At 46.3% G+C, this 13667-nt stretch overlaps 2 protein-coding genes across 10 annotated transcripts in view; one reads left to right on the top strand and one right to left on the bottom strand.

The window, feature by feature from the left end:
- The first annotated feature begins 749 nt into the window (after positions 1-749).
- Rpl31 (ribosomal protein L31) lies at positions 750-4810 on the top strand. 3 transcript variants are annotated; one of them, NM_001252219.1, is made up of 5 exons: positions 750-905; positions 1048-1154; positions 2913-3038; positions 3853-3965; positions 4201-4810. In NM_001252219.1, exons 2-5 carry the CDS (start codon positions 1048-1050, stop codon positions 4230-4232), a joined length of 378 nt encoding a protein of 125 aa, NP_001239148.1. In that variant the 5' UTR covers positions 750-905; the 3' UTR covers positions 4233-4810. The 3 variants fall into 3 exon arrangements, with proteins under 3 accessions (NP_001239148.1, NP_444487.1, NP_001239147.1); NM_053257.3 differs by having other exon boundaries at positions 750-833; NM_001252218.1 differs by having other exon boundaries at positions 750-1154.
- The window catches only part of Tbc1d8 (TBC1 domain family, member 8), a 107284-nt gene continuing 98010 nt past the window's right edge, over positions 4394-13667 (bottom strand). For 3 of the 7 annotated variants that reach the window (XR_003956253.1, XM_017321765.2, XM_017321761.2), the window contains 8 exons: positions 13127-13256; positions 12894-13025; positions 12354-12422; positions 9777-10017; positions 9323-9388; positions 6981-7070; positions 6626-6723; positions 4760-5685 (listed from right to left, as the gene is read on the bottom strand). Coding sequence is in view for 5 of the 7 variants with exons in the window: in XM_017321765.2 (XP_017177254.1) it covers positions 5248-5685; positions 6626-6723; positions 6981-7070; positions 9323-9388; positions 9777-10017; positions 12354-12422; positions 12894-13025; positions 13127-13256 (1264 nt within the window). In the remaining 2 variants the exon portion in view is untranslated. Of the gene's footprint in view, positions 5686-6210; positions 6724-6980; positions 7071-9322; positions 9389-9776; positions 10018-12353; positions 12423-12893; positions 13026-13126; positions 13257-13667 lie in introns of those variants that run through there. The other 4 variants (NM_001357521.1, NM_018775.4, XR_001785175.2 and 1 more) reach the window with 3 other exon arrangements.

Raw genomic sequence — 13667 nt, forward strand, 5'->3', positions numbered from 1 at the left:
TGAGAAGTCATCAGATATTGTCAAGCGTGTTTAGCCCACTACAGTCAAGGATATCTCGAACTCCTGATCACCTAACTCAACCCACAAAGTTCTGGGATCACAGGTGTGCACCACCACACGTGGCTGTGGACACTATTTTCTTAAGAGAGAGAGAGCAGTTGCCTGTCCACCCCAAGTCTGACCTTTGGGGAATCCAAAGGCCCCAGCATCCCTTAGCCAAAGGAGGCAGAGACATAGGTTCCTTGTAAGATCGTGGAGTTTCTGCCTGCCTGTCTTCTTGCCTGTGAGATCCTGAAACTTGCTCATTGCTGAAACTCCAATAGACAGGCTATTCGGACATGTTTAGATTCGGAGATCTATTTTCTACGGACGTGCCTGGCATTTCCGTGGGCATTTTCGACTTGGAAAATAAATTCTTTTGTTGTCGTCTCGGTCATTCCGGGGACCTTCCGCCAAGCACAGTATCTAATAGATTAAACAAACGTAGAGTGAGTGAGCGAGTGCACCCGAAAAACTGGAGTATCTTCCCTCCCGGCCGGGCGTTCCGAATCCGGGTTCGGGTTGGGATTTAAATCCCATCCCGCACCTCCACTGCTCAAGGCAGATTGCAAGAAGACTGACAAGATCGACCCCGCCCTGGGCCCGCCCTGGGTCCGCCCCATGCCGCTCGCTCCGCCCCTGACGCGCGCTGTATTTACGCCCCAGCCTAACTCCTAACTTCCCTCGCCACACCTCTTCCTCCTCGCCTCCCCGTGACCCGGAAGTTGTACGGCTACGCGACTTTCCCTCCCACAAACCCTCGCGCCCTTCCTTTCCTACTTGGGCCCGGCAGAGTGAGTATGGCTGCGGGGTCGCGGCTCTGAAATCCGGCGCCATCCGCGCCCGGCGCGGGACGGGCAGGCTCGGTGGGGTTTGTCCCGCGCCGCGCGGAGGCTCTGCGGTCCGGGGCGGTGGGAGGACGGCCTGCGGGGTACGGGTGCACCTTAGCTCGGGCTTGGGCTTTCCCACTACCTGCTTAGAGCCTCCCTCCCTGTCGCCTGCGTCTAGATGGCTCCCGCAAAGAAGGGTGGCGAGAAGAAGAAGGGCCGTTCTGCCATCAACGAGGTGGTGACCCGAGAATACACCATCAACATTCACAAGCGCATCCATGGAGTGTGAGTACCGGGCGGGCGGTGTGGCCCGCGACCCCCTTCGGGCTCCGGCCGGGCTGGGCTGTCACCCGCGAGCCTTGCTTACAGACTGGGTGCTCTAGAGGGCAAGCGGGTTTATTCCGGTGTGGTTGTGTGTACGTGGAAGGTGTGCGGGGTTTGGCTTGCACGGCAACCGGCTAGGAAATGGAGACTGGAGGCTGTGATGGAGTTTGAGGGAGCGGTTAGACTTGGGGAAGGTTGGTGGTGCTAAAACGTGAGTTCTGGTAATCCGGACGTGTAAAAGGAAAGTCAGTGACTTGTACGCTGCAGGAAAGTGGCCGGTTACTACCTCAAGTGCGAAATACGATTTTTTTTTTCGTCGTCCGATTATACAGATTTGTGCAAATTCGGGGCAAGTTGTAGTAAAGTGGCGGTTACAGAGAGTGATTGCGGTCCTTATTTGTACACGACCTATCTGCATTTGCGTTCCAGCCCTAGAGCTTGAGTTCTTGGACTTGATGGTTTAGTATTTTCGGAGAGATTTTGCCGGGTTGAAATGTGTGTCTGCACCTAGTGGGTTGCCCCAAGGTCTTTGCCCGGTATGAATACTGCTGGTGGTCGGCCACGTTCCTTCCTCTATGGTTGGGCATATTAAGCACTATGAAGCACTATTTAGGCCTGTGACAAAGTGAAAGTAGGCCACAAGTTAAAGGTGGTGTGGGTGTTGCCCAGTATGTGGAAGGAAGAGTCGCTCTCAGGTGAAAGGTACTCTTTAAAAGCAGCCTTGAATAGAGCATTGTAGAAGCGAGTCGTACCCCCCCCCCAGGCCTTTTGTATTTTGTTGATAAGGCCCTATGTGAGAATCTCTAGCCTCCTTCATTCTTTGGTAATTTCTTGGTCCCCATTGTGGTGTAAACCAAGCCTCTGCTTTGTTCCACTCCTTGCTTTCCCTGTCTCATTCATTCGGGTAGTAGTTGAGCCCAGTGCTAGGTCTGCCCTCTGAGATCTACTCACTGACTGCGGCAGCCCCACTTTTTCCAATTCCCTAACCATAACATTGAGATTGCTCAGTGCTCCATCTCTTTCCTGGTCTTTGTAAGTGATACCACCTGACTGGTTGCTTGCGTGAGTTTTTTTCAAGCTAGCTGTGAAGTGGGTTGTCTGGGCACTAGAGACAGGCTGCGGGTAGGTAGAATAGAGAAAGCAGATGCTCTTTGTCTCACTTGGAGTGGACTTGACGGGTGTTGAACAGACCTGGGCTTTTTTGGTTGATTGGTTTTTGGATTTGAGGTCTTCCCACCCAGCCTCCATGTTGGGATCATTGGTGCGTGCACCATGCTCTAGAAAGGTTCAAGTTTTTTGTTTTTTAATAGCCCTCTATCATGTACCCTGGCTATATTCATAGGAGAGTGCCTGCCTCAATTCCACAGAACTTTGTCTTCCTTTTGTATGAGTGTTTTGCCTGAATGCTTGTATGCTCCACATTGGTGCTGGAATCAAACCTAGGTCATCTGCAAGAGCAGATATTTTTAACCGCTGGATCATCAGGACCATCATTCAGGATTGCTGTGAGCAGGCCTGGTTGGTGACTGATACTCTGGGAAAGTGAGCGGGACATCTTGAACTATAGGATGCTTGGAATTTACCCCTACATCTTAAGTACTGATGCTAGTAGCTGGACATTTCATGCTTGGCCAGAGGGTTCTTCGTTTCATGATGGCATGCCATTTACATATATAATTTTTGACTTTTTTTTTAATGTGCTTGTGTTCTGAACCTTAGGGGCTTCAAGAAGCGTGCTCCTCGGGCACTCAAAGAAATTCGGAAGTTTGCCATGAAGGAAATGGGGACACCAGATGTGCGCATTGACACCAGGCTCAATAAAGCCGTCTGGGCCAAGGGAATAAGGTACTGAAGTTACTTGGTGCAGTGATGACAGCTTATCCAATTCCTTATATAGTGTGTGTGTGTCACATTTGAGAGTTCAGTTAGCAGATGTAGGGTAGAAAAGATACTGGGACAATGCCTCAGGCTAAGCTTGTGTCTTCTGTTGTAAGGGAGACAGCAGTATTGGAAGAGCTCCATTGGCTGCAGGAAAAAGCAGTGCTTTAGAGCCTAAGGTGTTGGCCTCCCTGGGAAGGAGTGTTCTGCTGCCCAGAAGGGTTGATATATGTCATGTCCTGTAGCCTATAAGGGGATTAACACCGAGGTTGGGGAGTCCCTTGAAAGTGGATTAAGTAAGATGGGGCGGGGTACAGCTGCTATCATAAGCATACGGTTTGAGGTGTATTAGATTATCCAACAGAGAACTGCAGTATCTGCCTTGAGGTACGGTGAGTGGTGGTACACGAGAGCATGGAGAAGTTTGTAGAGATCTGGGGCCTAAATAAGCACCTAGCAGCTCCAAAGATTACGAAGGAAGGAGATAAGTCAGCTATGTGGCTTCTGAAGGGGGAGGGTTGTGTGTACCTTTTATTTGAATTAATGGCTATTATCTGTTGGCAGTCACTTTCTGTCTGCTTAAGAATAATTGGTTACTGTTGGTGACTGCCTTGACATCCTAACAGGCCTGACACATCCTGAGACTGGCCTGTTGCTCATTCACCTGGGTGTTTTCAAGGTCATAGAGGCTTGTTTGCCAGAACACAAGGAACAGGGATAGATGTGAGAAACTGCCTTGTTTCTGACGGAAGCATTGACCTTAGCAACACATTTTTATTAGGAACGTTCCATATCGCATCCGAGTACGCTTGTCCAGAAAACGTAATGAGGATGAGGATTCCCCAAACAAGCTCTACACGCTGGTAACTTACGTGCCTGTTACCACATTCAAAAGTAAGTATCCCAGCGTTCCGCAGGAGTTATTGTATGTGAGATGATGTGTGTCTTAACTATGTTCAGTGAAGAGGTAAGCAGCAGGTTAAATTATCAGATGTTCCTTAAAAACTAACTGGCTGGGGGAAGATAGTACAGAGGTTGCTGGGAAGGGCGGCACAGGCCATGGGTTGTGCAGTGGCCTCCAGCTGGGGCAGGATGCGTGGGTGCTGACTGGCTGTTACTCTCCTTCCAGATCTACAGACGGTCAACGTGGATGAGAACTAACCTGCTCGTGTCAAATAAAGTTGCAGAACTGCCTTCAGGGTTTGGTTTTCCTTTCTGTTGTCTGCCTCATGGGTGGAATTTTTGGGTCTACAGGGTGTTGGAAATTAATCTGAGAATCTCTGTTCTGGGTACATGGGAAATTAGAAATACGTGAAACATTCTTTTCACAGAAGTCACTTTATTAGGATTGTGGATTTGGGTTGGTTTTGAAACAGGGTTTCTTGTGGCACTGCTTGTTCTATAGAATAGGGTGGCCTTGAACTCAGAAATCCACCTGCCTTTTCCTCCCTAGTATTGGCAATTAAATGCCCAGCTTGTTTGTAAGCTCTCATTTTCAGTTCCAGGTTTATGTGTGAGCCTAAGATTAGGTAAAGATTGAGGTTATAACTTAAACGTACTGAATTAACTTATGTTGTGTGGGTCCCAGGAATTGGACCTGGGACATCAACTCTGCCTTTCCAGCCATCTTTGCCAACCAGTAGCTCATCTCTGGGATGTGTCTGCCCTCAAAATGACATTTTAAAAAAGTCAGTACAAAAGAACGATTTTTATTAAAAACCTTGAGGACAAACATTAAAGGCATGGTTTGAACATGTTTTTGTAAGGGCATATAAAGTGAATACGAGATATATTAAATGGTTTCAATTACCAGCATTGAAACAAAATTAGTGCAAAAAAAAGCCAAATACAGTTGTACAGGCAATGGTTCTGGGATCTCTTGTTTCTGACCAGTGGAAACATGAGCCTGGGGTTGGTGTCTCTTAGTTACGGTGGCATCTTTTTCTTCATCAAAGGGCAGACTCACTATCAGGATCACAACAGAAACACTGGTCTCAGCAAAGTTGATAGTCACAGTGTATGTAAACAGGGCGTCCCACCACTCACCTGTCCTCTTAATAAATAGAAATGCGTCAGACCTGCAGCTGTGACTGAGGTGGTGGAGCTCCCTGGTTGTAGGCTGACAGCTCTTGCTTTGGTGTGGTCGGCTCCAGTGTGTTCTCCAGCAGCTCAGGGCCTACAGGTCATTGAGCTTCAGTTCTGCCTGTGGTGGGTGGCTCATTTCCAAAACTTTGAGACTGTACTGATTGAGCTTGGCGTTTTCAAGTTTGGATTTAATGTTGAGTGGCTTTTCAAAAAAATTCACCAGTGACTGCTCAGTGAGAAGGGATGCCAAAATATGTTCAAGGGACACAGTCCAGTCCCCTTCAGTCTCGGGGAAGGCCTGGGGACTCTTTCCAGCCTCAGCAAAAACTGAGTCCTGTTCGGGAGGAGCCGAGGCCTGCGGCTCCTCACATTCTTGGGAGCAGCTTCCTGAACTGCTACCTCGCTGGCCCACTTCTCCAATCTGCAGTAGCAGAGTGGTTACTGTGGCAATGGCTTGATACAGGTCATTTTCCTCTGGATCTTCATGGAACATACTGTACAGAGTTTTACAGAACTGGATAAATTCTCTCTAGAATTAAAAGAAGGCCACAGACAACAAACAGCATGAGGGTGGAGATATGTTACACTATCAGAAAAGTGTATGCTGCTTAATCTTTGTGCCATGGGAAACAGTTCTGAGACTGTTATAATCCATGATCTTCCTGCCTCTCCAGTAAACACTGGGTGATAGTTGTGTCCCACAAGCAGCATATTTAGAAAGGGTTTTTTGTTTGTTTGGTTTTGGTTTTTCGAAACGGTTTTTCTGTGTAGCCCTGGCTGTACTGGAACTCACTTTGTAGACCAGGCTGGCCTTGAACTCAGAAATCTGCCTGCCTCTGCCTCCCAAGTGCTGGGATTAAAGGCTTGCGCCACCTTCTAGCCCAAGCATTTTGATCAAGAGGGTTTCCGTGCTAACTTTGGGTGGTAAATGTCAGCTCATGAGATGCAGGCCTTGAGGATAGTAAAAACTGGGCATGTAGCTTAGGAGTGCTTCCCAGTGCTTAGGAGACCCGTAGGTAGAGTGGAGAGAAAAAAGTGCCACACTGTTCAGTGGTTTAGGTGAAACGCCCACAACTTTTATGGCAGCAAAAGAATAAGCTAATACTTGACAGGAACTTTAAAAATTGTACAGATAGTTCTGGGTGACATAACTATCAACACATGTGAAAGCCTGGGAAGACCAGGAACTATACCTGGCTTCATGTTCAGACTGAGTTGAAGGTCGAAGGACACCTGTTGGCCTTCATGCCTTGACCACACATAGTTTTTAAGTCACTGAAGTCACACAGGACCACTCGCAATTTCTCATGCATTAGCAAGAAGAGCCTTTTCACACGAAACCTGTTTCCCTGTGGCACTTGTGTAGCACTAACGAGGTCAGAGGTGTGGGAGGCTGCCTTGTTTGCAGCCTCCTGTTACAAAGAGGTGACTGGAACACAGCAGTGTTGTGGGAAGTCAAGATGCCATACCTGACTCATTTTGGGCAACTCTTTCTCCATTTTATCCTTTTCTTTGGCTAAATCCTTAATCATCTGTTTCAGCTGTTTCTGATAGTCAATTGTGTCACCTTGGCAAAGGGAAACAACAGTTTAAATTCTATGAAAATTAAAATTGGGATAGTAAGAGAACAGGATGCCACACTAAGCAAATTGCATATAAAACCAAGAGGTTACTTTTTTTTACAACTGACTATCTGTCAGACTTCTAGGGCCTTCCTGGTAAAAGAGGACCCTAGAAAAGGATGAAAGCTGCAGAGAACTGGGAAGCCGCACTGGTAAGGGAGAGGGATAGGTTGCTAAGAGCCAGTAGTGGAAACATGCTCACCATTGGGTTTGCCCAGGACCAGGGGTCTTGAAGTTGACAACAGAGGATTCTTCAATGGTGACTGGCTATCTCTGTCATTTTCAGTGAGTGCTTAAAAGGAAAATGCTTAAATTGGACACAATTGTAAAGTTTACACGTGTAAAGCTAAATGCTTTATGGACCCACACATATCTCAAATTCATACACAGACACAGCTGATAGCTGACCTGAAAAAAAAATACTTGCAGTTCACAGTGAGCACAGTGTGTTTAGATGTGTAAATTGGTAGGATTGAAACTCTTCACAAAGCCCTGGCTGTCCTAGAATTCCACCAGATTCTGGCATGCCTTGCTCTTTTCCTCTCAGAAATAGCCTCCCTGGCTCTGTCTGTGTTCTTGCTCCTTTTCTACCATATCTCATCCCTGCGTCCATCTCATTTCCACATCTACCCCTCACTATATACAGTATTGTCATTTCTGTCCTGCGATCATCTGTGATGCTAGGCTTTATCTGATCAGGTAGGACTGTACACTCATTAGGAGAGAAGGGCAGGTATCCTGCCCCTTCCACAGGTCTGTGGGCAGTTACGGTTGCTAGGTGCAGAAGAAACATTTTCTTAATGGTCAGGTGTCTTGCTTCTGTAGAGCTGTGGTCGCTTGGTCACCAGAAGAAAAGGCAACGGGTTGAGGGTGATGGGAATATTATCACATATATGGTACACATGTATGATACACATTTGTTTAATGTGTTAAAACTTAAAATATCTTAATAGATCCTAAGTGCTTCACGCTTTCTGGCAAAAGATGATGAGAGATTTAATTAAGCACACAGACAAGCTGGTTAATTCACTCTGGCCTGGGAAAAGCCAGTAACAGAAAAAGGGGTCAGCAGTGTGGTTGAAGGAGGAAATTATAATTTGGGAAAGCAAGGGGGCTAGACAAAGGCTTGCTTTTTAAGCTTGAGAACCCAAGTTCAAATCCTTAGAAGTCATGTAGAAGCTGTTGGTGCACATCTGTAGTCTCTGCTATGATGAGATGGGATGTAGAAGAGAACAACCCCTGAAGCTGAGATTGGTCAGCCCAGTGCACAGAAAGCTGTAAACAGAGACACTTCCCATCCCCGGACCCCTTCCTTCCTTCGAAATGGTGAAATGTAAGAATGCACACTCATTTTTGTTTTTTGATTTTTTTTTTTTTTTTTTTTGGTTTTTGAGACAGTTTCTTGGTTGTCCTGGAACTGCCTTTGCCTCCTAAGTGCTGAGATTAAGGGTGTGCACCACCACTGCCTGGCCACATTCAAGTCTTGACTTCGGTGTGTGCCTATGCTTACATAAATATCAGAAAGTGTTGGAAAGAAAAAACTCAAACCACCCACCACCACAGTCACAGCATTAGATGTGACCAAGGAGGAATACAATCAGATGGGAGACAAAAATGAGGAAATAGTACTCAAATATCAAGAAAAGCTAAGCTTAAATGGCATGGCCATGGGCTAGAGAAATTGCCACTCTCAGTGCTCTCAACTCCAGTCCCAAGAGATTTGATGCCCCTGGCCTCTGTCAAGTACCAGGCCACATGAATGGTACACAGGCTTACATGTGAACCAAAAAAAAAAAAAAAATTTTTAAAACCATGACAGTATGACCACTATAACCAAAAGTGAATGTATGACCAAGCAACCAAAACCTAAGACAACTAGAATCTCTTCAGTTAAATTATAGAAATGTTCTTAAATCTAAAAAAAAGGATATAAAGACCCTAATAAGTATTTAAAATTCAAAATAGACCAGAGAAGAGCTCTTGTTAACAGTCAAGATGTCAAGAAGTAAACAAAATCTGAAGAGAAATTGATTTTGTATGTTGCAGTTTCTGTAACCTGAAAAAGCCAGGGAAGATAATGGAATTCTATGTCCTAAAAAAATATTAACAGAATTAGTAAAAATGTTTCTATTACTGAAACCTACACATTTCAATTACTGTCCATCAATGTTTCAATGATAAATGCATCATAGTACCTGATCTCAAATTCTCTACAGAGCCAGTGTCAAAAACCCTGGAGGGATGTACATCCCTATAACCCCAGCACTTGGGAGGGAGTTTGAGGCCAGCCTGGTCTACCAGAACAAGTTACACAAGCCCCAATCTCCCCACCCACCCCCCAAAAACAGACAATGGAATAGGAAATAATAAAAATACGCTGACACAGCTCTATCCTACCAGTCGTCAACGAAGAAGTCTGAAGATGCATTGGGAGGAAAGGATGACTCCTTTACGAACTGGATAGAGGGAACTGAACCCAAAGAGAACCCACATGGTGGTGTGCACGGGGATGACTGTTGGGGCAGAGCCCAGACGCTTTCTTACCTGGGGGGATATGAAGCCTGTACAGCAGCTTAATCTTCTCGTTCATTTCTCCATTGTACATGATGTCTGCAAGATTGAAGAGAGGCATGTACAAAGTACAAATGAATTCCATTAGTCTGGGTTTAAGCTTGGAGGCCAAACCCTTGTTGAGTGTGTCTAGTACCCTTGCATCCAAATGCTAGAAATAACTGAAGGGCAGGGGATCTTGTATGTGTTGTGCTTTTCAAAGATTGTGATTTTATGTACACAGCAAATCAGGACCACACCTTAAATACCTCCCATCCCTGAAGGACATTAAGGGTGACTAACAGGAGCCTGCAGAGCACAGAATGATGTTAAACAAGCTAATTACAAACACATGGATTGTATGGATCTGCCCGCCCTATCTTCTGTTCCCAAATGAATGCCAAGTCCGCTCACTACAGGGAGACATAAGGAAAGAGTCCAGTCATACCTAGACAGCTTGTGAAGGCTTTGAACTCTATGAGCTGGTCCATGTTGTCGTCCAGAAGCCTGAAGAGCCTCTCAGCAAGGATCTCTGTATGGACCCCACAGGTCCATGGCGATACCAACTGGAATAGGTGTGCAAACTGCCGGGCATCGATGCGGTACTGTTCAGCATAGGGCCTGCTGGGATCATGGCGCAGGGCCATGGGCCTGTGGTGCTCCCAGTAACAGCTCATCATGTGTGCTCTCTTAAAGCATGGGAGAGAAAAAAGCTTTGCTTCAGTCCACATTCTGTAATGCAGGAGAAGGGGTCATCCGAATGTGTGCACTTGTGTGTATCCATAGGCAGCCATAAGAGGGAAACCCACTTCACCACATTGACACCAATTACTTTACAGGGAAGGGCCACTTCCAATTTTTGGTTACTTTGAAGTTTTTTTTCTTAAATGGTGAGAAAGGTATTTTATGTCTTAATGCAGACCATAGAAGGAAGCAAAGTAAGAACTCGTGCCCTGGGGCATAATCACCCAGCACAGTGTGCACATTTAGCTGATCATTCGGAAAATTACGTCCAAGGTCTCAACTGGAGAGAGAATGAGACATCACAAGCCTGGGCTCAGAAATCCCACGGACTACTTAGCATCAGTAATAAAAAGAAGTGGCATCAAGTCGCAGCCATCATTCATCTCTCTCTGTGGTGCTAAGGATCAAGCTCAGGGCCTGGCTGTGCACGGTGTGCTGGTTGGTCCTAAGTGTCAACAGAATCCAGGATCACCTTGGAAGAACCCAACGGGGACTCTCCTAGATCAAGCTGTCTTATGGTGGGCAAGAGAAAGGAGATGCTGTCTTGATTGTTAATTAATGTAGGAAGACCCAATCCATTGTGGGTAACATTTCCTAGATAGAAGACTCTGAACAACTTAAGAGAAAGCTAGCTGCAAGCAAAGAATAATCAAGGGTGGAGTTATTCCCTTGGCTCTGGATTGTGGATGTGATATGACTAGCTGGTTGAGTTCTGCCTTGACATACCCAAAATAATGACTTTAGTCTGAAATTATAAGCTGAACAAGCCCTTCCCTTTCTTACATGGTGGTGATGGTGGTGTTTTGGTCAGGATATTCTGTCATAGCAACAGAAATGAAACTATATAACATGGCAAGCATTCTACCACTGACTGGACTACATCACAAGGACACACCCTCACTGGTATTCATTTGTTTGTCTGTGTGCACATGTGCACATAGTGTTAGGGAACACTTTGTGATGTAGGTTTCTACTTCCACCACAGGTTTCTGAGAACTGAACTCAGCTTGGCGGCAAGCATTTTTACCCACTGACTTATTTGCCAGTCCCTTGCCTTGGTTTGATTTGGTTTTTCAATTATGTGTCCATTCTGCTTAGTTTCAAACTCCCAACCCTACTGCCTCAGGCTTTCATTTGCTTGGATTATAGGCATGCAATACCATGCTCATTCCTCTTTAATCAAAAGAATATTTAAATCAGTCGGTGAAAGACCAGGCTGTTGGATCCTAAGCCTAGGAAAGGAGGATAAACTGAGGACAACACACTCTGCTGAACCTCTCAGGGCGAGGAGAGTCCCATGTAATTCTGATTCAGAGGCCGAGAGATACACCTAACACAATGTGCCACACCACACAAAAGCTAAGTTCAGTATTTGGGAGACAGAAGCAGGTGACTGAGTTCTAGGCCAGGCAGGGAAACAGTGAGACCCTGTCCAAAAAAACAAAACAAAAAACTCATGGATTAAGAAAGCAGGGCTTTCTAGTTTACTATAATATTACTAGTTAAAAATAAACTGGGCTCTGGAGTAGCACACATGCAGTAGGCACCAATTGTTGATGCAAGTGTTAGGGTGAGAGACTAAATAATTTAAAGGCTAACTGTGCTCAGTGGTGCATGCCTATAATCCCAGCTCAGCTTGACACAGAAGCGTTACAAGCAAGAAGCTACCCATGGCAACTTAGTGAGACACTGCTTCTTTATAAAAAAAATAATAATCTTAAATCTAAGTGCAATGCTCTAAAAAGCCAACTAGAAGACATTATACCCCAATAACAATAATAACAGTGATGATTATACAGCATGAGAAAGAGTTGATTTCAACAAGGGAAAATATATGAAGCAGCTACAGACCAACCACATAATACACAAGTGTGTATGTATAACAGCTACTACATGCTGAGCTCAGGGCAGGAACAGGAATAAGCACGACCATTTCAGAGCAGTCACTGTCTACCCCAGACCTGGAATCCATGCTCACTAGTACACTGCAGATGCCCCGCTGCTCGGGTACAGGGGCTGCATAAGCCCTGGTGGGCTGTCCTGGGATCATACAGCTCCACCCTTCCTGTGCCAGCCTGAAGCTGGACTCAGGAAGCCTGACACACAGATAAGAGGCACTGATTGGTTGACAGAGCGTTAAGGTGGGGGTTTTCTAGCTAAAGCAAGTAGACAAGCCAGTTCTAGCCTCTGCTTCCAGAGAAAAGGCAACTACTGGTCCCCAGAAGGTGGCACGGGACCCCCTGGCTCGAGGCCCAGGACTCCCTCCTCCTAGGTTTCCTACCTTGAATAAGTCATAGAGTTCCTCAAGGTCTTCAGGAAGAATGGAGACTTCTGGGATAACGACACGGAGCTTAGAGAAAGAATAAACAGTGGAGTAAGGTCCAGGCCAGCACCCTGCACCCTCAGAGGAAGGGTGGGACTCTCCTAGTGGATGTGCAGTACCCTTGTCTCAGTAGCATCAACTCCTACCATCACAAAATTCAGGTTAGGAAAGGTGTTTTGTCTTCAACCACCTTCCAATTTGCACATTGTTCTGAGCCAGCCTGTCAAGCTCTAAAGGAGGTGAAGATGTTGCAGAGACTCCAGGTTGACAGCTGCTTGAATGAGAACACTTAAACCATAGGCGCTATCCCTATTTTATAACCATGGAAACTGAGGCTCCCAGTTGACTCTTTGTTTCTATGTGACATTGTGGCTACTAAGTTTTTAGTTCAGTGAGGGAGAAAGAGAGAAGGAAACGCCTCTTCCCATGTTTTATGACCAGTGAGAGCCTCACGGTCAGCTCTATCCCATGAGCCCCAAGGAGGTGCCCTCTGCTCACCACATTCTGCTTGGTGGTGTCCTCGTGTCCTTGCAGGACCCTGATCCTGTGCTTGCAGCGTAGATGTTCAATCTGCTCCACAGACTGGTTTCCAAATTTCTGCATAGACACAGGGACTGCCTGGGTCCAGAGCTAATAGGAAGCAGCCAGAAACCCTCCGGGTCTATATCCCAGGCACACTTTGGCTTCCAACTAGGAAGGGGCCTGGGAGCATGAAACAGGGGCTCCTGTACCTCATAGGAGTCCCGGATCAGGTCAGCAATGTCGGTCACAGGATATGGCTCCTGATCATCAGAGAAAAAGGCATGGTGGCTGCCAATGGGGGGCCCCGGGCTGTCTTCATTCTTAATGTGATCTAGAAACCTGAGCACACCCCCACAGACAGTTAAAGCCCACATCTACTTTCATGGGGAGAGCACTGGGCACATGAAATCCCAGCATACTCTCACACTCTTAATACTCGGGGCCAGGCAAGGCACCAAATACCATGGTCACTCCAGCAGAAGCAGAGAGCTTCTAAAGTCAGGCTTGTGGACCTGGGCTCCATGCATTGCTAAGCCTTGATACTCCAGTGAAGTCATCATAAACTGTGCCTAGATGGCTTTAAGCTCCCAGCACATTCTGAAAAGAAACTATCTCTGAGACCCAGGGTCCAGGCTCAACCTTGGGCCTTTTTTTTTGGGGGGGGGGGGGAGGGTCGGTCACTCTAGCTCATTTACTGAAATATTATTGGTTTTCAACCTTCCTAATGCTGTGGCCCTTTAATATAGTTCC

The sequence above is a fragment of the Mus musculus genome, chromosome 1 (assembly GCF_000001635.26).
Source record: "Mus musculus strain C57BL/6J chromosome 1, GRCm38.p6 C57BL/6J".
Lineage (NCBI taxonomy): Eukaryota > Metazoa > Chordata > Mammalia > Rodentia > Muridae > Mus > Mus musculus.

Bases quoted from the DNA above. Each gene is read 5' to 3' on its own strand.
- Rpl31 (NM_001252218.1), top strand. From the start codon at position 1,048: ATGGCTCCCGCAAAGAAGGGTGGCGAGAAGAAGAAGGGCCGTTCTGCC. The intron at 3,039-3,852 runs GTACTGAAGTTA...CATTTTTATTAG, and splicing joins GTCTGGGCCAAGGGAATAAG to GAACGTTCCATATCGCATCC. The intron at 3,966-4,200 runs GTAAGTATCCCA...CTCTCCTTCCAG, and splicing joins GCCTGTTACCACATTCAAAA to ATCTACAGACGGTCAACGTG.